The 25,409-nt window shown below is 40.8% G+C and overlaps 2 protein-coding genes across 2 annotated transcripts in view; both read left to right on the forward strand.

Annotated features, from left to right (window-relative positions):
- si:cabz01090165.1 (uncharacterized protein LOC100333421 homolog) overlaps positions 1-25,409 on the forward strand; it is a 686,742-nt gene that overhangs the window by 154,700 nt on the left and 506,633 nt on the right. The gene's annotated exons all lie outside the window — the stretch shown is intronic.
- LOC133442464 (uncharacterized protein DDB_G0271670-like) lies at positions 16,068-16,520 on the forward strand (the record flags this gene model as incomplete). The annotated part of the gene is made up of 1 exon (XM_061720462.1): positions 16,068-16,520. A coding segment is annotated over one exon (453 nt), but the record flags the coding sequence as incomplete, so codon positions are not given.

The following is a 25,409-nucleotide window of genomic DNA, read 5'->3' on the forward strand; positions in this document are numbered from 1 at the left end:
GTGAATTGTTTTATTAAAAGGGATTGAAACAGATAATTCCTGTTTACTTAAAGCTGTAAGTTAAAATGTGTAAGATGCACTATTTACATTATTTACAGTTTTTACAGTTTATTTCCATTTAGTATTTACAGTTTATTTACATCTATTTACAGTAAAGTGAACATGTCCTGATAAACGTTATTATGGTCAATATTCTTATGTTAGTGTCGAGATTGTACTGAAAATAACCTATTTCCGGTTTCAAAGGGAAATGCTTTTATTTTGAAGTCTACAGGAAATGATCAAGCGTGTGTTAACCGCTAGCTTTGACTCTAACTGACTGCTGAAGATGTCGGAGAAAGATCCGTTTTCTCCCGTTTGTAAGCTGTTAGATCCTTTATTTTCTCCCGTTTGTAAGCTGCAGCTTGTTTGAGGAGAATAAATGTTCCGTTTTAAAGACACACGTTCTGGTTATTGAGAAGAATCTTCTGCTCCACAACATGTATCACCTTCACTGGCACTATGGAACTTTGAGGAGCATGGTAGGGCAGTGTTGCCAACTCCTCAGTAAGGAAAGTCGCTATTGGCTGTCCCAAAAGTCGCTAGAAGTCGCTAAATGACGCCATTGCCTAATTTGCATAATTGGCAATTTGCATATAAATGGACGCTGTAGGAGAGGAATAACGTCGTGGGAGAGACAAAAGTGAGTAAAAAACACCCTAAATATGTTTAGAACTACAAATGTACAAAAATAATTTCAACATTAACAACATTTAATGATTTTAATGCTTTGTCTAGATCCACATTACACACATCAGTTTTGTCCTGTATTGTTAAATGTTATAACAGCAAATTTAATCAAAAGATTGTTATGTAGGGTGAAATTGCTAGCTCTACAACCAACCCTCCTCCTTTATCCAGGTTTGGGACCGGCAAAGTGACCCAAAAGACACACTCTGGCAGAGTTACTTAAAGCGACACTACGTAACTTTTCCACCTTAATCTAATATTTCCAGAGTCATTGTGATGGTACATCAACTTCCAACAGGTTTAATGAACCTCTGTCATGATCTGAGGGGTCTGTATCGCCTTCACTGGCACTATGTAACTTTGAGGAGCATGGTAGGAACCCTGCCACACTAAAAAACTACACATTTTTACGGCTTTGACTGCTTTACGGCATACGTCACTTCCCCCTCCTTCCTGATTCGTAGTCGAGACAAAAATGGGCGGGGCATGGAGCGAGAGCTCAGCAGAAGCTGGTAACCCGTTGCTGCGTTGTGGCTGCAGCAGCTCCACACACAACAGACGTGGGGAAAAGATCGCTAATAGTTTAACTTTTCACGGGTTTCCTGCTCGGAGGCAGAACCACAGAGGCCAAGTATCTGATATAACAGAGTAAAAGAGTGAAAGAGTCGTCGGCTCGCTTGCATCGAGGCTGTAACGACCAAACACCTTCCACACAGTAAAGCCTCAATTATGGTTCTGCGTTAAATCGACGCAGACCTACGGCGTAGGGTACGTGGCGACGCGCAACCTACGGTGCGTGTCGCCGCGTACCCTACGGCGTAGGCTCTGCGTCGATTTAACGCAGAACCATAAATCAGCCTTAAACCACAAACACTCACACTCACACGGTCGGATCAAAACACGGGTTTTATTCCCCACTTTGCCAGCTAAACGCAGTTGCTGGCCAGCTCTCTGCGGTGTAATTAACCCCAATCTTCAGATAAAAGTAGTTTGTTGAGGAAAAAATATGAACTCTTATTTGTAGCTGCAGAGGAAAAAAATTATCTCACGAGGAAAACAAAAATATTGCTCACGCCTCGGAGCCTCTTCAGCATAATATAGCAGTCAAAAAAAAGAAAAGAGAAGTAAGAGGGATACAAAACATGTACTGTATGTTGTACTATTATACTAATTTATTGAAACACATGGCGAGTCAAACATTTACCAAAGCAGCTGCCAAACACTCCTAAACAAGGTAGCAGGAGACGGTGGTTCTGCAGAACTGCGGCAGTAATCCCTTATAAAGAGTGCAGCTCCGACGAGGAGTTCCACTCATAAGAAGGGATTTCATATGGATCCAGACCGTTAATAATCATTATTTTCTCCATATACCGCTCCCTGGCTTCCTTGTTTAAGGTATTCCGGTAAATTCCAGTTCCTTTCCAGCAGTTTAACATCTTTTTTTTTGCGTTCCGTCTGTTCACTTGGTGAAACAGAAAAGCGTCCCGTCTTCTCTCAAAACAAATGCACGCGACGGGACAGGAGTTTTCCGGCAGTACGCGCTGGTGCTCATGGGAAACGTAGTGGTCTTTCTGGTAAAGCACTACCACTTTTGTCCAAAAGATGCCGCCAAACTCAGAAAAGCTGAAAGTTATGTTGTGCTTCTTTAAGTTTTTTTTTTTTTTCGTTGTTTTTTTTTTGAGGGGGGTTTGTTTAGTTTTCGTTTATAACTTAATACTCCACTTACCTGTAGGAGCCTACAACAAGTCACAGTAAACCATGAACATAATTTGCAACAACAATAACATGTTTAACATTTTTTTGTCTAGACTGTTTTAACTTGACAACATTAACAATCTAAATGGACCAAAAAGAGACAAAAGAAAAAAACTGTCAGTGGCAAAGAAAATGATAACTAGTTTGGCCCTAATTCAGGTTCATTGTATTTTTACAGGTTCCTCGGCCTCCACACACACACACACACTGTCTCTGCGTCGATTTAACGCGGAACCATGAATCACGCTTTACCCATTCATGTGCGCTCGGCGCAGAGCGGAGCTCAGCGGCGGACGAGAGGCCGAATTGAACATTGTCTCCAAAACACCAGATAAGTCTCCAATAACACCAGAAAAAGTCGCTAGATTTGTCGCTAGTCGCTTTTTTGAAAAAAAAGTCGCTATAGGGGTCTGAAAAGTCGCTAAATCTAGCGACAAAGTCGCTAAGTTGGCAACACTGTGGTAGGAACCCTGCCACACTAAAAAACTACACATTTTTACGGCTTTGACTGCTTTACGGCATACGTCACTTCCCCCTCCTTCCCCATTCGTAGTCGAGACGAAAGCTGGGCGGGGCGTGGAGTGCAGAGCTCAGCAGAAGCTGGTGGTGAGCTGAACGCGGAGTTGTTATCATGGCAGAAGCAGTGAAAAAAACTAAGAAAATAAAAGTTTTAACGGAGAAGGCGAAAAAAAGAAAGCGGGAGAGTAACAAGCCTGGACAAGAATAAACATTGGCCCGGCGTTCACTCGCTGGCGTGAGATGAAAGACTAGGAGGGATGTCCGACCGATGGGGATTTATGGGGATAAAACAAGAGACAGAATTGTTACGATACAAATGTAAATGTAGAGTTCTATGTTCAATAAGAATCAAAATTAGAATGTTTTCACATTCGTCTTGTGTTTTGGTCATTGTAAAATTACTGACAATATCAACAACAGACACAGAATAATAATAGTGATCATAAAATTGTGTAATTGGCAATGAGGAAGCTTTATAAAATAATAATACAATTGAATAGAATTACAGCACTAGAGTAAATAATGCAATGCAAAGAAAATGTATATAAATGAATATATTTTTCCTGAGAATGTAAAATTGTGCAGGGCTGATCTGCAAAACATTCAGTTATTCACAGGTTATAAAGTATTTTTTTTATTTTGTCAGTAAGTATGTTGGACTACTAATTTATGATGAAGTCCCTCTAAAAAACGTGACAGGAAAAAGGTGCAGTAGAACAAAACCAAAGCGTTTGTAATTTGGGGCGCATTATCTGGCTGAAACAGGACGGGGGGGCGGGGGTGACTTCACTAATAAAACCAAGTTGAACTTAGTGATTTTCAACATCGTCATATTATATTGTTTAGCCAAAAATAGATACGTTACCTCTTCGCTATCCATCCTGCAAACGACCTCTGAAAACAGAAAAGTAGTCCGGCCCGTCTTCTCTCATCAAAACAAATGCAGCGACGGGGACAGGAGTTTTCCGGCAGTACGCGCTGGTGCTCATGGGAAATGTAGTGTTCTTTCTGGTAAAGCACTACCGCTTTTGTCCAAAGGAGCCGCCAAACTCAACAAAAGCTGAAAGTTACATTGTGCTGCTTTAAACCCCATTTCCATAACAAATATCAACATCTGTTCACTCATACGACTACTTGTTATTATCAATAACAGAGATTTAAAATGGTTTCATTATAAATGAAGGATAACGAAAATCCCAAAACTGAACACTGGGAGGACTCAGTGAATCCTGTTGGCCGCCTTTCCCACTAATAAATGTACTGTGACATGTCTCAAATCATTGAAATATCAAATTCCACAACCGATAAAAAGTACTGAAAAACTTTGTTTGCCTTTGAAGCATCATGGATGACCGGGAACACATTCAAAAGCAAGGATCAGATCAAGCTGACAAAGTATAGACGTGCTTGCAGGTCATTTCCTTGAAAATGCAAGAGAGTCTTTATATCTGCTGTCTACAGGGTTAGTTGCATTAATATCTCTCAGGTTTGGGCTTAGTGCCATGGCTACTTGGTCCTCAGGAAAACATCAGAAATATCTGGTCTTTTGCAGCATAACAGGGAATATTAAGCTTCCGGACCGGTTTTAATTCCACTTTAAAGAGTCACGAACAACAGTGTCAAGCAAATAATTACTCAAACTTTTGCCAAGAAATGTTTTTTTGTGTGTGTTTCAAATCACAAGTGAAGTCTGAAGTGACTGTAGTGTGTGAGTCAAGTGTGACTCAAGTCGCTGTCACCGTCGCTGCATCCAGATAACTAGACGTGTTTCTCCTGAAGTAGTAGTTATGTGGGTGTGTGGCTGTCTTTGTCACCTCATTAGGGTATTTTCAACTATAAGCACCAACCTTTTGAGTTCACAAGCATCTACAGTGACTGCCAGGGGCAGGTGGTAGAGCAAGTCGTCCAATGATCCAAGGGTTGGTGGTATGAACCCAGCTACCCCAGTCATCTGTCGTTGTGTCCTTGGCAAACCCGGATTACCCAACGGCCATGGCCGTGCAAATTCGGGTTATTGCCAATATTCGGGTTTTAAAAGGGCTTGACTGCATGGAAACGTAGTCACTGTTGGAACACGAGCAGCGTGGCTCAAACTTCCACTCAGGCTCTTTTATTCTGTTATCCAGTCTGACTTCCTTTCAGTTGGAGGACTCCATCATTTACAAAAGCCCCTGCAGCCCCCCCCCCCCCCCCCCCCCCCCCCCATGCATGTTTTCTTTCCTGTTCTTTGATCCTGATTAGTCAGTTTCAAACAAGAGTTTTTCACCTCAGGCAAAAACTCTTATTTCTTTAATTGAACCACATTTACCCTAAAGACCAATGTGGATTTCTCCTTCTGCAATTAAAAATGCTGCATCACTGTAATGGGCTCAAAAACAAAAAAACAAACATAAAAGAGACTATTTCAACACCAAACTGTATCAGTTCCTACAGGATTAAACATGTAAATCAATCATATCACCTTTCTGGACAACATCGAGGTGCCGTTGTCCACCAGGCTCATGTGTTTGCACTTCTGATGGTCCGTCTTCTTTTTGGGCCAACATTAGCATCACATGCATTTGTTAACCCTTGTACTTTGGGTCAAAATGACCCAATTCTCCTGTCCTTCTTTCCTGCTCTCTCCTTCCTTCTCCCCTTCCTCTTTTCTCCCTTCCTTCCTTCTTTCCTTCCTTCCTTCCTTCCTTCCTTCCTTCCTTCCTTCCTTCCTTCCTTCCTTCCTTCCTTCCTTCCTTCCTTCCTTCCTTCCTTCTTTTTTCCCTTCCTTCCTTCTTTCCTCCTGCTCTCTCCTTCCTTATTCCCTTCCTTCCTTCCTTCCTTCTTTTTCCCTTCCTTCCTTCTTTCCTCCTGCTCTCTCCTTCCTTCTCCCCTTCCTCTTTTCTCCCTTCTTTCCTTCCTTCCTTCCTTCCTTCCTTCCTTCCTTCCTTCCTTCCTTCCTTCTTTTTCCCTTCCTTCCTTCTTTCCTCCTGGTCTTTCCTTCCTTCTTCCCTTCCTCTATTCTCACTTCCTCTTTTCTCCCTTCCGTCCGTCCTTCCTTCCTTCCTTCCTTCCTTCCTTCCTTCCTTCCTTCCTTCCTTCCTTCCTTCCTTCCTTCCTTCCTTCCTTTCTTCCTACTTTTTTCCTCCCTTAATTCCTTCCTTCCTTCCTTCCTTCCTTCCTTCCTTCCTTCCTTCCTTCCTTCCTTCCTTCCTTCCTTCCTTCCTCCCTTCCTTTTCTCCCATCCTCCCTTCCTTATTTTCTCCCTTCCTTCCATCCTTCTTTTCTCCCTTCCTTCCTTCTTTCCTCCCTTCTTCTCTTCCTCTTTCCTTGACCTGAAGACAGCACAAGGGTTAATGAGTAAATGAGTGGCTGAACTACTTTAGCACACTTTGACGAACTGTCTGACTCAGAATTGTGAAGATAAGAGCAGTAAACAGGATGAGAGACACATTTCACCTTCCAGGACTGAGAAGATTGCTTGATGTTGCCACCTGTCACTCCCCCCGTTACCTGGCTGCACACATGACAACAATATGGCTGTAAATTCATTTTCAAGCTGTCACTTACTGACAGTCTGCCACCTCAGTGCCGTTTTTCTGCCTGCGGTGAGCTGATCTGGAGCAGCGCCTGGTTAAGGGAAGACTTCAGGATGAGTAGGGATGAGAATTGATACGATTTTTATGATTCCAATTCCATTTTCGATTCTGCTTAACGATTCAGTTCTTAATCGATTCCTTTATCGATTGTCATTTGGGGAAAAAGGAAAACAATGAGGCAAATGGCGCTAATATGATAGGCAGGCAAGTTTATTTGTATAGCACAATTCAACACAAGGTAATTCAAAGTGCTTTACATCAACATTAAAAGCAGCAAGACACAATTAAAACATAAATAACAAATTAAATGAAATAAAATGATAAGAAAAAAGGTAAAATAGTAAAAAGCACAAGTTGTTAAAAAGTAAGGGCAGTAGAGTACAGCAGGTACATCTCATTCTTACAATGGCAAGAATTACGTTTCTATACGGTCAAAACGTACAAAGACGGGGTCAAATACAGTATTACAAAAGCGATAGATTTCTAAGGCCTGTAAAAATGCCGTAGCAATAATCCAACCTACTGAAAATGAATGCATGAATACGTTTTTTTCCATGTCTTGTTTAGACAGAATCCCCTTAATTCTAGCAATTTTTTTTAGGTGGTAATAAGCAGATTTAGTGATAAACTTTAGACGGCTGTTGAAGTTCAGGTCCGAGTCAATAATTGCACCGAGGTTTCTGGCTTGATTTGTAGCTGTCAATGACATGGAGCAAAGGTGAGCGCTGATCTTTTCCCTTTCATTTTTAGGGCCAAAAATGATCACCTCTGTTTTTTCTGCATTTAGCTGGAGAAAATTCTGGCACATCCACTCATTGATTTTATTAATACATTTGAGTATTAATATGACTGATTGATTTATAGTAAATAAACACTAGTCGAGCAGAGAAAGTGGAAAAGCGGCATTACGGCAGATCTGCTGGGTGAATCTCTGCTGCTCATTCACAGATTACTTGGTGGTACAATTACTTTTGTTGTAATGATTCACTGCAGTCGTGCAGTCAAAACATGTCAACACTGCAGCGTTGACCTTTTTAGTTTGAGCATCAGTTCAAAGATAGGACCCGCGTTCTGCTCTGTTAATGAAATGTCCTTGATCTCCAAAGAAATAGTGACAAAGTGGTGAAAGTGTTGTTCATTTGTGGGTGTTTCTCTTGTCAGTTCCTCTACAAGCGCAGCGTAACTCAATATCAACCAGCGTAAGTCCTTCTGCACTTTTACCACGCCATTAATTTTAGCACATGCCGCAGCGGCTGCTCCAGACTCGTCTGAAACACCGAAACAGCTCGTTGTGGACGTGTTTGGCATCGCTGGAAGCAGCAGTCCTGGAGACGAGGCTCCAAACCACCTCCTGTTTGAGCCCGAAGGCCGGAGACTATTTAGGGTTTTGTGAGTAAAGCTGTGTGTAAACGTTTCTTTAAGTATTTCTGAGCCTAATAATACAAAAAGAAAAATATATATACACAAAAAAAAAAATTAAAAAAATAATCATATATATATATATATATATATATATATATATATATATACCGGTATATATAATTTATTTTTTATTATATTTATTATTATATTATTATATATTATTATGTATTATATTATTTTATATTCTCTTATATATAATTAATTATATATATATATATATTTATTTTTTCATAAATACATACATATATATATATATATATATATATATATATATATATATATATATATATATATATATATATATATATATATATATATTTTTTTTTTTTTTTAAATATATTTAAAAATATATCATATATATTTTATATCAAAAATGCACATATATATGCTTAAGGTTCTTACCAGCAGGGCATTAACCATTAATATATATGCAGACAGTAAAATAAATAAAATAAATGAATAAATACATAAATATATGATATATTAAAATATATATTATATATTAAAAATGCATATATATATATATATATATATATATATATATATATATATATATATATATATATATATATATATGCCGTTTTTACCCACATTAACCATTAATATGTATGCAGACAAGTTAGAAAGTAAAAAAAAAAAAAAAAAAAAAAACATTAATATATATGCAGACAAGTTAGAAAGTACACAAAAAAAAAGTATTTCTGAGCGTGTATACTACAACAGTATAATAAAGTCCTGTAATGATGTTTGGCATCGCTGGAAGCAGCAGTCCTGGAGACGAGGCTCCAAACCACCTGCACAGTTTGAGCGGAAGGCCGGAGACTATTTTGGGTTTTGTGAGTAAAGCTGTGTGTAAACTGTGAAGTTTCACAGTGACGTGGGTGGGCCTGGCTCCACTCCGGGAGGGTGAACAGACACGGAGAACAACAACCTGTCGCTCCCTTTGCCAACAGACTCTGGACACTTTCCAGCTGTATTTGACACACTTTTTCACAAAATTGTGAAAACACGATTGTGCTCTTATTGGACATTTACATGCACTAAATTAGTGGAACAAGTGTCACTGTAGCGGTTTGAAAAGGTCCCGTAACATCTACATTACGTGAAATCAGCAAACGCTTCAACGCACAGGAATACAATATTTTTTTTTATGCTGTTGGCGTTTGCCAGTGGCAACGGTGCATTTCACACTTAGGCCTTCTGTGATGTTCAACTTAGTCAATAAATACTAGAGCTGTAAAACGATTAATTTCTTTAATCGATTCATCGAGTAAGGGCAGTAGAGTACAGCAGGTACATCTCATTCTTACAATGGCAAGAATTACATTTCTATACGGTCAAAACGTACAAAGACCGGGTCAAATACAGTATTACAAAAGTAATCTCTAACAATTCTTACGGTGAATTAAACCAATTTGACAATTCTACATCACAATTCCTGCATTCAGGGCTTATCCATAACTTTTCAAAAATCATAAGTATTTAATTTAAAAGTACGCTTAAATAACAAATAAAATGAAATAAAATACGAAAAGAGGTAAAATAATAAAACAAAAAAGAACAATAAAAGCCGACCTTACTAACCTGATCAATGGCTTGAGGCTGACGTGAAGCCAGAAGATGAAGACGCTTCATCCTGGCAGCTTTGCCGTGTCCTGCGGCTGCTGATCACATCTGACACCGTTAATGGGCTTTAAATACTAACTGACACATCTGGCTTCGACATACTGACAACAACAGTGACGAAGTCACACACACACACACACACACACACACACACACACACACACACACACACACACACACACACACACACACACACACACACACACACACACACACACACACACACACACACACCTCTGTACAGTGCAGTTGGCACACGCCTCTCAACTGTATCAGTCCAATTAAGCGGTGGAGCCTCCATATGTTGTAGTATGATCCCTGTCCGCTAAGCCGGCGCGGCTGATTAGCGGCCGCGGCATCGCCACGCCTCTGCGAAGCTCCAGTGGCGCCGCCAGGGGGGGGCCAGGGGTGGCCACGGCCCCCACTACAAATTTGCTGACCACCTCACTTGCCTCAATAAAAAAAAAAAGAAAAACACTTGACGGTTACATAGAATCTATCGTCAGTTATGGGTTTCATCCCAAATCATTTGGGCAAAATGCAGATCAGTAGGCGTTTCTTTATATATATATATATATATATATATATATATATATATATATATATATATATATATATATATATATATATATATATATATATATATACACAATTTTTTTAATTATATTTTTTATCATATTATTATATATTATATTATTTTATATTTTTTATATATAATTATATATATATATATATATATATATATATATATATATATATATATATATATATATATATATATATATATATATATATATATATATATATTTTATAAAGAATATAATATATGCCTTAGGTTTTTACCAACATGGTATTAACCATTAATATATATGGAGACAAGTTAGAAGTAAAAAAAAATAAAGTATTTCTGAGCCTGTATACTACAACAGTATAATAACGTCCGGTAATGATGGCTTTTAGTTTTGGTGTCCACCTGAAGAATTTAAGTGGCCCCATCTGGCCCCCCCCTGCAAAGCTCCACTTCCAAATGGTAAAAAACATTCCAGTTCATGGACAAAATGCTTTTCCTGTTAAGTTGTTAAGTTGGTGGCGTAGGAAGGAATGCTGTATTTATTTATTTATTTGAAAAGTAATTTGAAAATGTCATAAACACATTTGAGAAAATACCATCTGAGTCATTTCCGTTTAGGTGGAAGCTGAAGTCTGACATTTAGCAAAGCTCTTGACTGAGGCCATCAGAATATTCCTGCAGCCTCATGAATTTACTCATCTGCAGAGCTGCAGGGTTTGAAAGGATTTTCTTTGAAAAAGGAATTAAATACAGAAAAACCAACGCTGGTGTTCAATTATGAGTTTATCCTGAAAAATAACGTAAATAAATAATTAAAAACAAACAGTTTTTAACAGCTGCAGTTCAAATAATTAAACTGAAAGCCATTATGATGTACAGTGGTGTGTAAACATAGGCCAACCCTTCGTAATTCGCTGATTTTCTTCATTAATTTGCCATAAAATACGACCTCCTCGTCATCTGAGGCACAACACGCGACGAGCGCGGACCGCTTGAACCGAGAACACACAAATTAGGACGTTTCGTGTCTTTGTAGAACAAACACATTAAGCATTCACAGTACTGGAGGACAAAAACAAGCCGACCGGAAACTAACGGCTTCAATGAGAGCTAATTGGACTCAGTAGTTTGCTCAACTGGATTCCAGCTAATGTGATTAGAGAGGTGGCTTACAGCTACTTTGATTGAAAAGACGAGGATTTAATGTTTGCTGATCAGGAGCAGATCTGCTGATGAGAGCCGTGACCTGGGGAGCGTTCATGGGGGGGGTGCAAGATAAACTCCCAAAAAGTCACGCCGAGATGGTCCAACATCAAAAACAGTCCGTTGCGTCATCACGGCGGTGCGGTGAAGTTACAACGCTGGCGTCGGTGCAGCTGCTCTCCAGCTGGAGCTTTGCAGAAGGTGGGGGATGCAGCAGGGCGACGACCAGAAGCATCAATCTAGAGCCCTGTTTCCTTCATCCTTCATTTCTGACCATTACCACCTGCAACATGTGTGTTCCACTCCCGCCCACTCCCGCCAAACTCTGAGAATTCATGCTCACACAATAATAGAGATGCATTGATTTAGTGTCTTCTCCCGTCGCGCAAGAGAAATGTCCTGTACAAATCTATCTGATTTATTGTTAACATGATAATTGTGGAGCTTGATGGATAATTGACAGTTCATAGGTCACCTGACCGAAAGTTAGATGCAAATCCATCATTGCCATCATCACACAAGCTATTTCGCCTTTCGCACACGCATCAATTATGTGATTGAGGTTATAGCAACGATAGTAGGCTGTGAGTGGCTCAAATAACACTAATAAATAACATAAAATAAAGAAAGTTTAACAAATGAATCGCTTGGCCATTACATATCTGTGTAGGAAGAGAATGTTGCTGACTGACTGAAGTTCCCATCCCTCGTTTCTCTTCCAAGATGCTCCACAGACACTAAACGCAGTTTCTCCAAATATCTGACTTGTCTTGCTTTGTCTTTGTTTAGTAAATACCTTGTTTGAGGTTCTTTTCAACGTCATTGATTTCCATCTTTTCGCTAGACTACATCCCGATCCCGCAGTGTTTTTTTTAGTTGACCGCAGCAAAGTTCAAACTGCCCGCTCCCACGAGATTTGCGTGGGCGGGGCCCAATCCCAATGCAGCTCCCTACATCAATCCCAATGAAGGTGCAAGAAACAGGAAATCCTCCGGTCAGAGCCCAGAGATGGTGTAGAAAAACCTCGAAGGCCCCAGAGCCCCCAGGCATCTTCCAAATGTGTCGCCTGAAGTGTTTGTGTAAAAACGAACGGTGGTCACTGCGTTCAATCGGAGGTTTCTCCAGTTATCAGCGCTGCTTGCTTTTTTTCTTCCTGCTGGTCTACAAAGCACTGTCTTGGACCAAAATACATGCTTGATCTGTTGATTTTTTTTTTTTTATATATTTTTATCCCCGATTTTTTTCCCCATTTTATCACCCCGTGCTCTACCTAAGTGACAGTCCTGGGCATTGCCATCCTCTACCAACCCTGGTGACAGGGTGGGGTTTCTCTGGCCGGACGTAGCGCGTGGAAGGATCACATTAATCCAGCCGGATCCTCCCCACCTGGGGCGGAGTCCAGGACTGCTGCATGTTTTTGTGAGGGTAGCTCACATATACCCAAGGGAACACGGGGAGAACATGCAAACTCCACCCAGAAAGGCACTTTTGCCAACCCCACCCAGGGTGTGGGCGCTGAAGTCTGAACTAACACGCACTTCAGCGCCCACAGCTTCCCCGACAGGAATCGAACCCAGGACCTTCTTGCTGTGAGACGGCTGCACTACCAGCTGCGCCACCGGTCCCCGATCTGTTGATTTTTAAAAAGCGCAGCAAAGTTACACTAGTGATGGGTGAGCCCTGAATGCAGGCATTGTGACGTAGAATTGTCAAATTGGTCTGATTCACCGTACGAATCGGCACAGATTACTTTTGTAATACTGTATTTGACCCGGTCTTTGTACGTTTTGACCGTATAGAAATGTAATTCTTGCCATTGTAAGAATGAGATGTACCTGCTCTACTGCACTTACTTTTTAACAACTTGTGCTTTTTATTGTTTTACCTCTTTTCTTATCATTTTATTTAATTTGGGCCTTCGCACTTACAGTGCGAAGGCCCTATTGTATCTGTAGGAATTTTTTCTTTCTTTCTTTCTTTTTTCTTTCTTTTTTCAAAAGGAGGGCCTTTTTGCCCAAACGTGCCCAAAAAGTCACCAAATTTTGCACGCAAGCCTGGCCTGGCGATATGTTTTATATTTGATGATTTGCATGAATGGGCGTGGCCAAACGGCTCAACAGCGCCCCCTAGAATACTTTTCTCTGCCATAACTTTTGAATGGTTTGACATAGAGTCGTGGGTGGTGTCATCAGACTATGTATTGAGTCCTTGACCTTCATTGGACTGAATTAGCCCCGCCCCTTTTTCTGATTGGTTGTCCCTATTTTCTGCTATAACTTTTGAATGGTTTGACATAGAGATTTGTGGGTGGTGTCATTTCTGATATGCTTATGGGGGACGGTGGCCATGAGTGCGAGGGCCCGTTCATCGCTGCTTGCAGCTTTAATTTGATTTGTTATTCGCTGTTTGGTTTGTATCTTGCCGCTTTTAATGTTGATGTAAAGCACTTTGAATTACCTTGTGTTGAATTGTGCTATACAAATAAACTTGCCTTGCCTTGCCTTTTCTCCACCCTGAGAACATTTCATGGGTGTGTTCATTAAAGACAGAAGAAAATCATGACTGTGCTCTCAGCTGAGGTGCATTGTAATTGTTGTGGAGATCAGATGACATTTTACGTCAAATTAATGCAGAAAACAAGGTAATTCCACGTTTATTTTTTCAACTGTAAATCAAAGTTTGCCGTGTGCTCTGTTAAACACAACCCTGTTTCTTTGTTGAAACGTTCAGAGAGCTTTGCAATGAATCCATCAGAGCCACGCCACGCTGATCTGAGAAGAGATGATGATGTTCCATAAACACGGCTGTAATGAAGTGTACCGGCCTGTGCTGACGAGCGAGGCCAGCTGACGAGCTGCTCGTTCGATGTAATGAGTTTTATTGACACGGGTGTCTCGGCGTGATTAGCGGCGCTAATAGACAAACAGCCGTCCGGCCCCGTACCCAACAACAGCATCTTCAGCTGAAGGAGTCGGGAGGCTGCAGAGGAGATGGAGTCAGCGTATCGTCAGGCCTCCTGTCCTCGGGGAAACGTACCTCTTCTACTCCAGCTGACACGGCAGGAAATGTCAGTCTGCTGCATATTTCAGGGAACACAAAGAGCTTTGTGCGGTTTGAATTCCGAGATGATGGAGGTGAAGCTCTCCACGGCGGGGCAAGTACGGAAGGTACTTTTCAGGAATGGATCTAATTGATGCTTTTCCAATATATTATACATTTGTGCTTTTTCGGTTGCTCCCCGAGCTTGTGCTGCTGCTGAAGTCCATTACAGAGGTCAGACGGGGAGTCTGCAAACAGACAACCGACAAGCAGATCTCTCTTGTTACACGCTGCCCCAAAAGAACCCTGAGTGCCCTGTTTCCAGGTTTATGCTCAGAACCAGACGGCAGAGGAAATACGATGACAGTATCACGGAGACAGCCCTCGCACTAGGTTTGTCCCGATCAGGATTTTTAGCTCCCGATCTCATCCCAATCACTTGAGTTTGAGTATCTGCCGATCCCGATTTTTCCCGATCCGATCACTTTTTTTGGCTCCCGATACAATTCCGATACTTTTTTCCCGATCAGATACATATTGGCAATGAATTAAGTAAAAAAAAAATGTCCCAAGTTTCTTTTATTGTCCATTCTCTCCAACATGGGCATATATTTCATTGATCGGCCACCCGATCGATCGGGACTACACTACCTTGCACATGTTTAGGTTCCTGGATTATTACATGATTTTCACAGGGAATCCTCCCAGCTGCACGTCAGACATGGGTTTTGGACACGTCCACACATACAGTGGGGCAAAAAAGTATTTAGTCAGCCACCAATTCTGCAAGTTCTCCCACTTAAAAAGATGGGAGAGGCCTGTCATTTTCATCATAGTTAACAGTTCAACTATGAGAGACAGAATGGGGGGAAAGAATCCAGGAAACCACATTGTAGGATTTTTACTGAACTAATTGGTAAATTCCTGGGTAAAATAAGTATTTGGTCACCTACAAACAAGCAAGATTTCTGGCTTTCACAGAGCTGTGACTTCTTCTTTAAGAGGCTCCTCTGTCCTCCACTCGTTACCTGAATTAATGGCAGTAGTAGTAGTAGTAGTGGTAATAGTAGCAGTAGTACATGCAGTAGTAGTAGTAACAGTAGCAGCAGTAGTAGTGGTAGCAGTAGCAGTAGTAGTAATAGTAATAGTAGTATTAGTAGTAGCAGTAGCAGTAGTAGCAGTAGCAGCAGTAGTAGTAGTAGTAGTAGTAGTAGTAGTAGTAGTACTAGTAGTAATAGTAGTAGTAGCAGCAGTAGTAATAGTAGCAGTAGTAGCAGCAGTAGTAGTAGCAGCAGTAGTAGTAGTAGTAGTAGTAGTAGTAGTGGCAGTAGTAATAGTAGCAGTAGTAGATGCAGTAGTAGCAGTAGTAGTAGTAGTAGCAGTAGTAGATGTAGTAGTAGTAGTAGTAGCAGTAGTAGTAGCAGTAGTAGATGTAGTAGTAGTAGTAGTAGCAGTAGTAGAAGCACTAGCTGTAGCAGTAGCAGCAGTAGTAGTAACAGTAATAGTAGAAGCAGTGGTAGTAGTAGTAGAAGCAGTAGTAGTAGTAGTAGCAGTAGTAATACTAGCAGATGCAGTAGTAGCAGCGACAGCAGTAGTAGTGGTAGCAGTAGTAGCAGTAGCACAGCAGCAGTAGTAGCAGTAGTAGTAGCAGTAGCAGTAGTAGTAGCAGTAGTAGTAGCAGTAGTAGTAGAAGTAGTAGTAGTAGTAGTGGTAGCAGTAGTAGCAGTAGTAGTGGTAGCAGTAGCAGTAGTAGTGGTAGCAGTAGTAGCAGTAGTAGTAGTAGCAGCAGCAGCAGTAGTAGTGGTAGCAGTAGCAGTAGTAGCAGTAGTAGTAGTAGTAGTAGTAGTAGCAGTAGTAGTAGTAGTAGCAGTAGTGATAGTAGTAGCAGTAGTAGTGACAGTAATAGTAGTAGTAGTAGTAGCAGTAGTAATAGTAGCAGCAGTAGCAGTAGTAGTAGTAGTAGTAGTAGTAGTAGTAGTAGTAGTAGCAGTAGTGATAGTAGTAGCAGTAGTAGTGACAGTAATAGTAGTAGTAGTAGTAGCAGTAGTAATAGTAGCAGCAGTAGCAGTAGTAGTAACAGTAATAGTAGTAGTAGTAGCAGTAGTAGTAGTAGTAGCAGTAGTAGCAATAGCAGCAGTAGTAACAGTAGTAGTAACAGTAATAGTAGTAGTAGTAGTAGCATTAGTAATAGTAGCAGCAGTAGATGCAGTAGTAGTAGTAGCAGTAGCAGCAGTAGTAGTGGTAGCAGTAGTAGCATAGCAACAGTAGCTGACATGGAGATCAGTCATAGCTCATCAGTTCATGCTAAATCTTAATGTTTGTTTTTTTTTTTTTTATTTTGAATAACAATTTCTACCTAGGGATTATTAAAGCAACGCAGAGGAACCTTTGTACCTTTAAGTTATATTGCTTTTCCTCTAGGTATCAGAGAGTTTTATTTCCACCTCCGGCTGAGCATTGGACTTTAGTCTCGTTCGGTTCGGATTAGCGATTCATAGAGGTTTTAGAATAGCTTGACGGAACTCAGTGAATGTTTGACTGGAACTTATTTTCTTGTTTTTTACATAATTGCCACGATAACGGTGACTACTGCAGTGTGTTGAGTTTTGTTGCTGCCAGACCTGGCCACTGGGGATCCTCAGAAATGGCCGGCCTGTGTTTTCCAGCCCCCTGCAGATACATCCGACCCGATTGCACCGCTGACCGCAGGACGTCTCAAACAAACATTTCTTTTCCTCCTGTTTTCCTCCTCCTCTGTCGGTGCAGCTGCAGCCTTCCTGATGTGTGTGTGTTGTTTGTTTGTGGGAGACGGAGGGTGGACCGGTCATCACAAGCTGTGATTGAACGCAGTTTCTGTAAGTTAAAGTAAATCGATTGGTCTTCTGCTTTTCCAGCCTGAACCCACCTGAGCCCCACGGGTCACTGCTAATCTCCCAAGAAGAGACACTGAGCAGGACTCCTCTTCTTGAATTTTCACCTGTGTACATACACTTTACACAATAAAGCATCTTTTTTGTCTCTTGAATACATGATGACGTCAAGTGAATGCGCTTATAAGCATCACAGTCTTGTGATGTTTAGTAGAGATGTATATATGGGTATTTCTTAGCCCCACCATTCAGTAGCCTGTGCAATCGCTCAGGAGTAATAATGCAGCTATATCCGTCTCATCCATTGTCGTAGAGGAATTGTGGCCCACTCTTCAATACAACCTGATTATCGGTTCATGAAAGGCTAAGGATTGATAATGATTGACTGGAATTTACTCTCTTTAGTTCCTGCAGAAGCTGTGGGTGATTACGTAGTATTGCCCACATAATTTCTCCCTTCTTCTTGGCTTCATTTTGTGTTATTCTTTATACACAAAAATACGTGGGATTAAAAGATGGGGAACTGGGGAGTTTCGCACATCACTGCCCAGGGCTCCTAATGAAGAGGGATAAGGGATGAACAGACCGAAATAGCCACAGATTGAGGTTGTGACATCAGCTGAAGGCAGGTGGATGAGGTGGTGTTGTCATTCAGAGGCAGATAAAAGGCCTTTGGCTCGTCTCATAAACATCTGAAGTGCAACATCTGCTTCATGGTGTTTCTGTTGATTCACTCCCCGGCTGCAGCGGGTCGTTCTTCTTCCCTTTTGTCGAAGGCAGCTTGGATGCTGAAGAGACTGAGAGGCTTTTCTGCATGTTGATAAAAACAGGTGTGTGTTTGTGTGTCTGTCTGAGTCACCGGCCCAAGCAGAAGTCATCTGTCATTTACACCTCATTGGGTGTCAAAGTGAGACAAAAGCCTGTTCGGCCAATTAACTTGGAGCAAGACGAAGCCACCAGCTGCGAGGGCTGTTGCTATGTCGGGAAATGTCAGCGGACACAATCAATGGCCTTGAGGCGGTGAGAGGAAGGTGAACAAAACAGCTCACATGTCACTGTGCTATGATAAGTTAGCATTTTATTGACTGCGAATGTTGCAGTGACACAAACACAGCTAGCAGCCGTACCCCTCTCTGAAAACACCACTGAGTTTTACGGGACAGGGGAACCCCTAACCAATGTTTTGATGACCTGAGGGTCAAATGAGGAGTGATGTCTTGTAGTGTTGTCTCTGACAGCCTGTTTCAATTTTAGTTTTGGTCTAGTCTTTGGGTCATGCTATCATTTTAGTTTTTATTAGTTTTAGTCACGTTCATTCTCCTTTTAGTCGTGTCAAGTTTCAGTCAACTAAAAGTCTGAGCATTTTACTCTTATTTTAGTCAGAATTGTCCTGGACCTAGTTTTAGTCAAAGATTGTATTTAGACAAACCCATTTTACAATTCAAACAAGGTTATCTTATTATTATATCATTGTTACCTTATAGACTCTGTTGTGGAATTTATCAAACCAGTTCAGAAGTCCGCTTTGTGGTTTTTTTGAGGTTTTATTGAGCCGGCGGTGAGCACCTCTACACAGGCCAGAGGTCTGGTAGAAATGCTGACCTCGAGTGACGTTGTAATCAGATTTTTATACAAGAAGTTTCAGGAATACACAAATCAGGACGAGAGACAAAAAGTAATTTACAGTCGGATGTGAATCGGGCCAAATGTCATTATCAGACATTTGGCATGACTGACACAGACCTCCAAATCACCCCATGGGGTGCTCTCTTGATTCCTGTCTGTTTGAACCAACTTCCAGGTGTCGGGATCTGCCCGGGGGGTAGGAAGTTGAGTAGCAAGTTGGAGCTTCCTCAAAAGGTCTTGAGTCCAGTTCAAAGCCCTGCAGGAGGTAGGACTGGGGCGACCTCCCCCTGCAGGGGGCCAAGCTGTCAAAATTCTTCATCAATTCACAATTTTTTTTTTTTTTTTTTTTTTCTTTTTGTTGAATTACAGTGGAGTAGTGATACATATTTTGCAAGTGAACCTTAAACATGTGATCAGAAGTCAAATAACAACAAGCCAACAAAACAAATTCAAATATCAAGTAACCAACGTGTCCTAACTGTTCTTTAAAGCAATCAAAAAACTAGTTGCGACAGTTGTATGTAACGTTTTAGCAATATCTTTCAAGTGATGCGTTATTTCTTGGACTGTGGCATTGCGGGTATAAATGTACAACATTCAGTTTTAATGACAGCACAAGTTCCCCCTTGAGAAGCTAATAAATCCATCATCCCTAAAGCAGTCATTTCTTGTGAGAGCATAGGCATGTCTTTTGCAGTGGTGTTGGCTAATCTTCAACTGCATGGGATAAATATCTTATCTGTTCCAAAGCTGCCATGACTCCGTAATTTGGAACGAGGGCACCAAAAAATCTTGTCCATGGTGTTTGTGTGTGTGTGTACAATTCTCTTCTAACAATGTGAACGATTCTCATGGCTGGTACCGCATGGCCCAGACCACATATTCCAGACCAACCGTTTGGAAGATATTCACAAGCCTTCACGCCACAAATCCAGTAAACATCCTTTGGTAGAGGTATGGAACAGCGATTAACCATTGTAGCAAGGTAGCTATAATAGTGGATTTTGGCTGGTTTTAGGCTTAACAAGCGGTTCTTCAGAAGGAGAGCATGTGGAGTCACAGTTTGGCCTGTGCTGCTCCTTTGCTCCCCTGCTCCCCTGCTCCTCTGCAGAGGTCCCAGGTGCTGGAGCTCAGCTACTTCTGGGCAGGAAGAAGAAGGAATCGGCTGGTTTTCGCTGCATGGTCGAGGAGTTGTGTTCTTGCAGTGGGATGCGTGGAACCAGGTTAGACGCCCCTCACACTTGACGGCGGTGTTGGTGGTGAGCAGGACGTGTTGAGGTTTAGACCAGCGAGGTTTCAGGGCGTTTTTCCGTCGGAACTCCCTGACACAGACCCAGTTGCCGGGTTGGAGGTTATGGCACGGTTTGTGACTAGGAGGAGACTGGACAGCTTTTACTTGTCTGTGGATTGACTGGACAGCAAAAGTTTAGAGTACAACAGAATGATATCATGGATTCATCCATGGCATGGAAGTCCATCTTCTTCATATATACAGAACTGAATTGCTTGGTATGGTCATAGGTCTACCCATAATCCTTTCATGAAGCGTGAGTTTTGTGCTTCCTAATGGGTGTTAACAGGTGTCAACATTGTCCATTTAAGTCCAGTTTAAAATTCTCTGCACATACAAAAACATTTTCATACATGAACATTTTCATACAAGAATAATTTCATATCCCTCACATAATGTCTATTTGCAGAGCTTCAAAAAAAATCACGGTGGGGGGAAGTGTTGATAATGTTTGCAATATTTTTATAGGATGCAAATCTTGGAGCTTATCAGTCTTTCAACACTATCTGACACATTCCCCCTTTTTCTCATCTGTGATTGCCAACTGTGATCAACTATTCACGTGTACAAGGATGTGGGTGCAACAACGCGGCCGTCGTTGCTGACCCACAAATTATTTACATTTTTACAACCATGGGAATGCTACAATCCGTTTTTTCTTCACCTCAGTAGTCTTCTTGTAGGAGAGCTACATCATTAGGAGAAACCAGGTCGTTAGCGGGTATAGAAGGGCAAAGTTTTACATAGACAGGTAAGCCAAATTTGGCAGTTTCTTTTGCTGCATGGTCAGCTGAAGCATTGCCTAGTGAAAACAGGGTTGGACTGGGTGTGGGCTTCACATTTAACAAAGCAATAGATGAAGGTAGTTGACAGGCTTGTAACAGTTCACCAATCAATTAACCACATTTATCTCCGAGGATGAAATAAATCCTTGGTTCGCCCAAAAATATAAAATCTATAAAATACAATATACACAACCAAAAGCATATCTGGAATCTGTATAGATTGTAACAGTTTTACCTTTTGATCAGTATATAGTTTCATCTACTTGGGTGGAGCTGGAGATGGAGGGCGCTTTCAACAATTAAGAATTATCACAAATTGTATAACCTGCGTATGGTATTCCATTTTTATAAGCAGAGCCGTCAGTGAGGAAAACAGGAAAGGTCAGGACGAGTGTTAAAGACAGAGGTGTCAAAAGTATTCACATTCATTACTCAGGTAGAAGTATAGATATTAGAGTTCAAAAATACTCCTGTAGAAGTTGAAGTATCAACTCAAAATTTATTTATTTTATTTTATTTATTTTTTTCTCAAGTAAAAGTATAAAGTACTGGTTTCAAAAGTACTTAAAGTATAAAAGTAAAAGTAATATAAGCGGGGAAAAACCATTAAGGCTAAAAGCCATTGAAAATGAATGCATCTTAGTATAATGCAAATATATTAAAGAACCATATATGTGTACTATTGAGCATTAACATGTGTTTCAGAGACCAGACACGTACAAACCAAATATGTTTATACTTCTCATCCAACCACAACCAAATTCACTCTATCCGGATGGCACAATTTAACTGGATAGTTTTTTAAAGGCCGAAATGAAATAGAGTAAGGCTGTTTTTTAAAACGTAAGGAGTAAAAAGTAAAGATAATTGCGTGAAAATGTAAGGAGTAAAAGTAAAAACCGTCTGAAAAATAATTACTCCAGTGAAGCATACACAACCAAAAGTTCTACTTAAGTAAGGTAATGAGGTATTTGTACTTCGTTACTTGACACCTCTAGTTAGAGATTAGTTATACATGCATTCAGAGACGTTATAGTAGGCCACAGACAGATTTCCATGCACTTACATGATGAATTTTACCATAGGCAGGATAAGATTATGTAAATTGGGATGTTCTGATTTGGCTCACCCCAATGGGAGCCGATCATTGGCTGTTTCCTCTGCGCCTCCTCTCAGCGCTCAACCTGTGTAGGAAACACTTTTGAAAAAGACTTTAGTATTTTCATACATTTCAGATTCTTTTTTTTGCGTTATCCAGGCCTACCCTTTGTGGAGGGCAATTAGCAAATATATATTTTGCATGTACCCTGGAGGGAATCCATCAATCTGATCTCGTGACAGACCACAATTCTCTTTTGCTGTCAAAATTGTTTTAGCATAAAGTTCCCTGGGATTATCAATTTTCCCTTTGAACTGTTAAGGCAATAAATACTGTGAAAAAAAGGTCTGAGCTTGCTCTGGTGTGATTTTGGCAACAGCTGTGGGATTAAAAGGGAATTCTACAAGCATCAAGTACTTTGCGCATCAAGTACTTTACTTTTCAAATCATGTGGCAAAGTTAGTTTAACCGCTGTTTCCTCTAGCCATTTTGTTTATTAATTTAAAATCTCTTACCATTATTTGGCTCCAAATTTTGTAGGCAACAGATCTTGGATTTTTGTAAAATCCAGTCGTCATCAGAAGTGTCATCGTCATTTGATTCTTTAATCAGTTTCACCGGATAAAGGTTTTGATTTTATCATTTAACTGGTTCTCTAATTTCTTTTTCGTCTGCGTTGTGTTTTTAAATCCTTGTAGTAGAGCCATCAGCTTTTTATTTAGATCAGTAAGCGAAGCTATTTGAGATTCTGCATTACGGCGTCTACCTTCATCCCTCCACAAATCTGAGGGAGTTTGAAGTGCTTTTTAGTTATTTTAACAATATTTAATACTAACTAAGTAACAAACAAAACTAACAAATAAAACTATCGGTACCGTGATTACCATACATGTGTTTAAAGAACTGAAAAACTTCCCAAAAACTTTCCAACTATCAGTCTACCTGAGCATATAAATCATTCCTGTTGATGCAAAGAAGAGCGAGTCGATTCTTGCAGAAATGAAATATACTCCATTTTGGGAGAGCGTGTCATCCCCACGTCTATTTCTCACAAATATATCAGTGTTCCAACACTTACGGACCCCACGTCCTGCATATGCATAAGAATAGTCCCCCTGGACTATCTTTTTATTGGTACCAGACCAACCATGGCGCTCTTGGCCATTTCTCTCTTTAATGTTACCCGAGATATTAAACCTTTTTTTAGAAGAGCGAGTCAGATTCTTAAGGCAGGAGAAGCAGAACATTCTCACAACACAATCAAATTCAAGTGTTATGAAATTGTCAGCATTCCTAAAACATCTCTACAATAACCTTCCCAATAACACAAAATAATAATAAAAAATATAACCTTCACAACCACACAGCGGACTTACCTAAATTTAAGGATAACGTCAACTTTCTCTGGCACTCCAGTTCACAGACTTTCGACAACAGCCCAGAAACAATAATTTGGGATTTAAATGGATCCCTTACCTTTGAAAATTTAGATAGAGTCGCTGGTTGTGTCGTTGGTCTGGAAAAGGAGTTTCCGTCGAAGGTTTATTGTCAATCCGGCTCACAGCACCAAATTGTTGTGGAATTTATCAAACCAGTTCAGAAGTCCGCTTTGTGGTTTTTTTGAGGTTTTATTGAGCCGGCGGTGAGCACCTCTACACAGGCCAGAGGTCTGGTAGAAATGCTGACCTCGAGTGACGTTGTAATCAGATTTTTATACAAGAAGTTTCAGGAATACACAAATCAGGACGAGAGACAAAAAGTAATTTACAGTCGGATGTGAATCGGGCCAAATGTCATTATCAGACATTTGGCATGACTGACACAGACCTCCAAATCACCCCATGGGGTGCTCTCTTGATTCCTGTCTGTTTGAACCAACTTCCAGGTGTCGGGATCTGCCCGGGGGGTAGGAAGTTGAGTAGCAAGTTGGAGCTTCCTCAAAAGGTCTTGAGTCCAGTTCAAAGCCCTGCAGGAGGTAGGACTGGGGCGACCTCCCCCTGCAGGGGGCCAAGCTGTCAAAATTCTTCATCAACTCCAAAACACATTCATTCCAGATACAGAAGACGCTCTAATTTGAGTTTACAACATATTTATTTTTTTGGGGATTTTGTGGCCGCCCTGGGGTTGAGGATGTGCCGTCACCAAGCAGCAGCGACTAAATCAGAAGAAACAACTTAAAAAATGTATATTAAGGATCTTTGTTATAACATTTCGTCTTGTCTCGTTTTGGTAAACGGAAATTAAAACACATTTTAGCATAGTTTTTATTTTGTAATCTCTCATTTTTATTCCTCTATGATATTGCATTATATATTTAATTATCGTTATCATCACATGACCAGCATTTTCATTGCGTCTCGTCTCCTTTTCCTCAGGTATAAAGGTTTGTTGATATTTAGTCATCATTTTCGTTGACAAAAGCAACTATAATGTCTTGAATCTAATCACATGGGGCTGATCACATGATCTCCAAATGGTCGGAATCAGGTGGACTGATCACATCTTTCTTTTCACTGTTAAAGATTACAGTCTACAGTATGTAACCCTCAACCTAGGAGCTGATGTCACTGTTACCGATTCAACAACTTTGATACTATAGTTAGTGATTCTTTAGACTTTTTAGACCCCCTTTTTCGAAATAAGCGCAGACCAATCAAGTCACTTTTTTCAGGTGTCATTGAAAACTTCTGTAGACGCTAATCTCTTGTGTTGTTCCTACTCTTCTCAGTGAGCAGAATGTGCTACTGCCCCGTACAGCAGCTGCCCACAGCCAGACTGCAAAAACATTGCACATCTGCACATCCACGGCTGGCTGCTCTTGCACTGGCCCAGCACCAGGATTCTTTCAGACAGGATTTTTATGAATGTAATCACCATAATGTAATCTAGTTAAAGTGGCAACACTGGCTGACGTAAACCAAGAGTAAACTCAAAGCAGGCTCCTCTGCATTTCAAAAATGTCTGCAATGTGGAAATATTTCAAATCGGACAGTGAATGCAGAGCTACAGCAGCTCCAACTGCTGCAGTTCGGTAATTGGTTGTACAGAAAGAATAGAGCTGCGGCCTTTCTTTTTTCTATTTGTGTACCAATATATGACTACATCTCAGATGCCATCCATCCATCCATCCATCCATCTTCGGGGTCTCCTCCCGGTGGGACATGCCTGTAACACCTCTTTAGAGAGGCGTCCAGGAGCATCCGAAAGAGATGCCCAAGCTGTTACGGCCGGCAAAGAACCCAAAAGCAGCACACAGAGCCCAAAGTGTTAGTAGTCTGGTTCACGTTATTTCTCAACAG

The sequence above is a fragment of the Cololabis saira genome, chromosome 4, assembly GCF_033807715.1.
Source record: "Cololabis saira isolate AMF1-May2022 chromosome 4, fColSai1.1, whole genome shotgun sequence".
In the NCBI taxonomy this organism is placed as follows: Eukaryota; Metazoa; Chordata; class Actinopteri; order Beloniformes; family Belonidae; genus Cololabis; species Cololabis saira.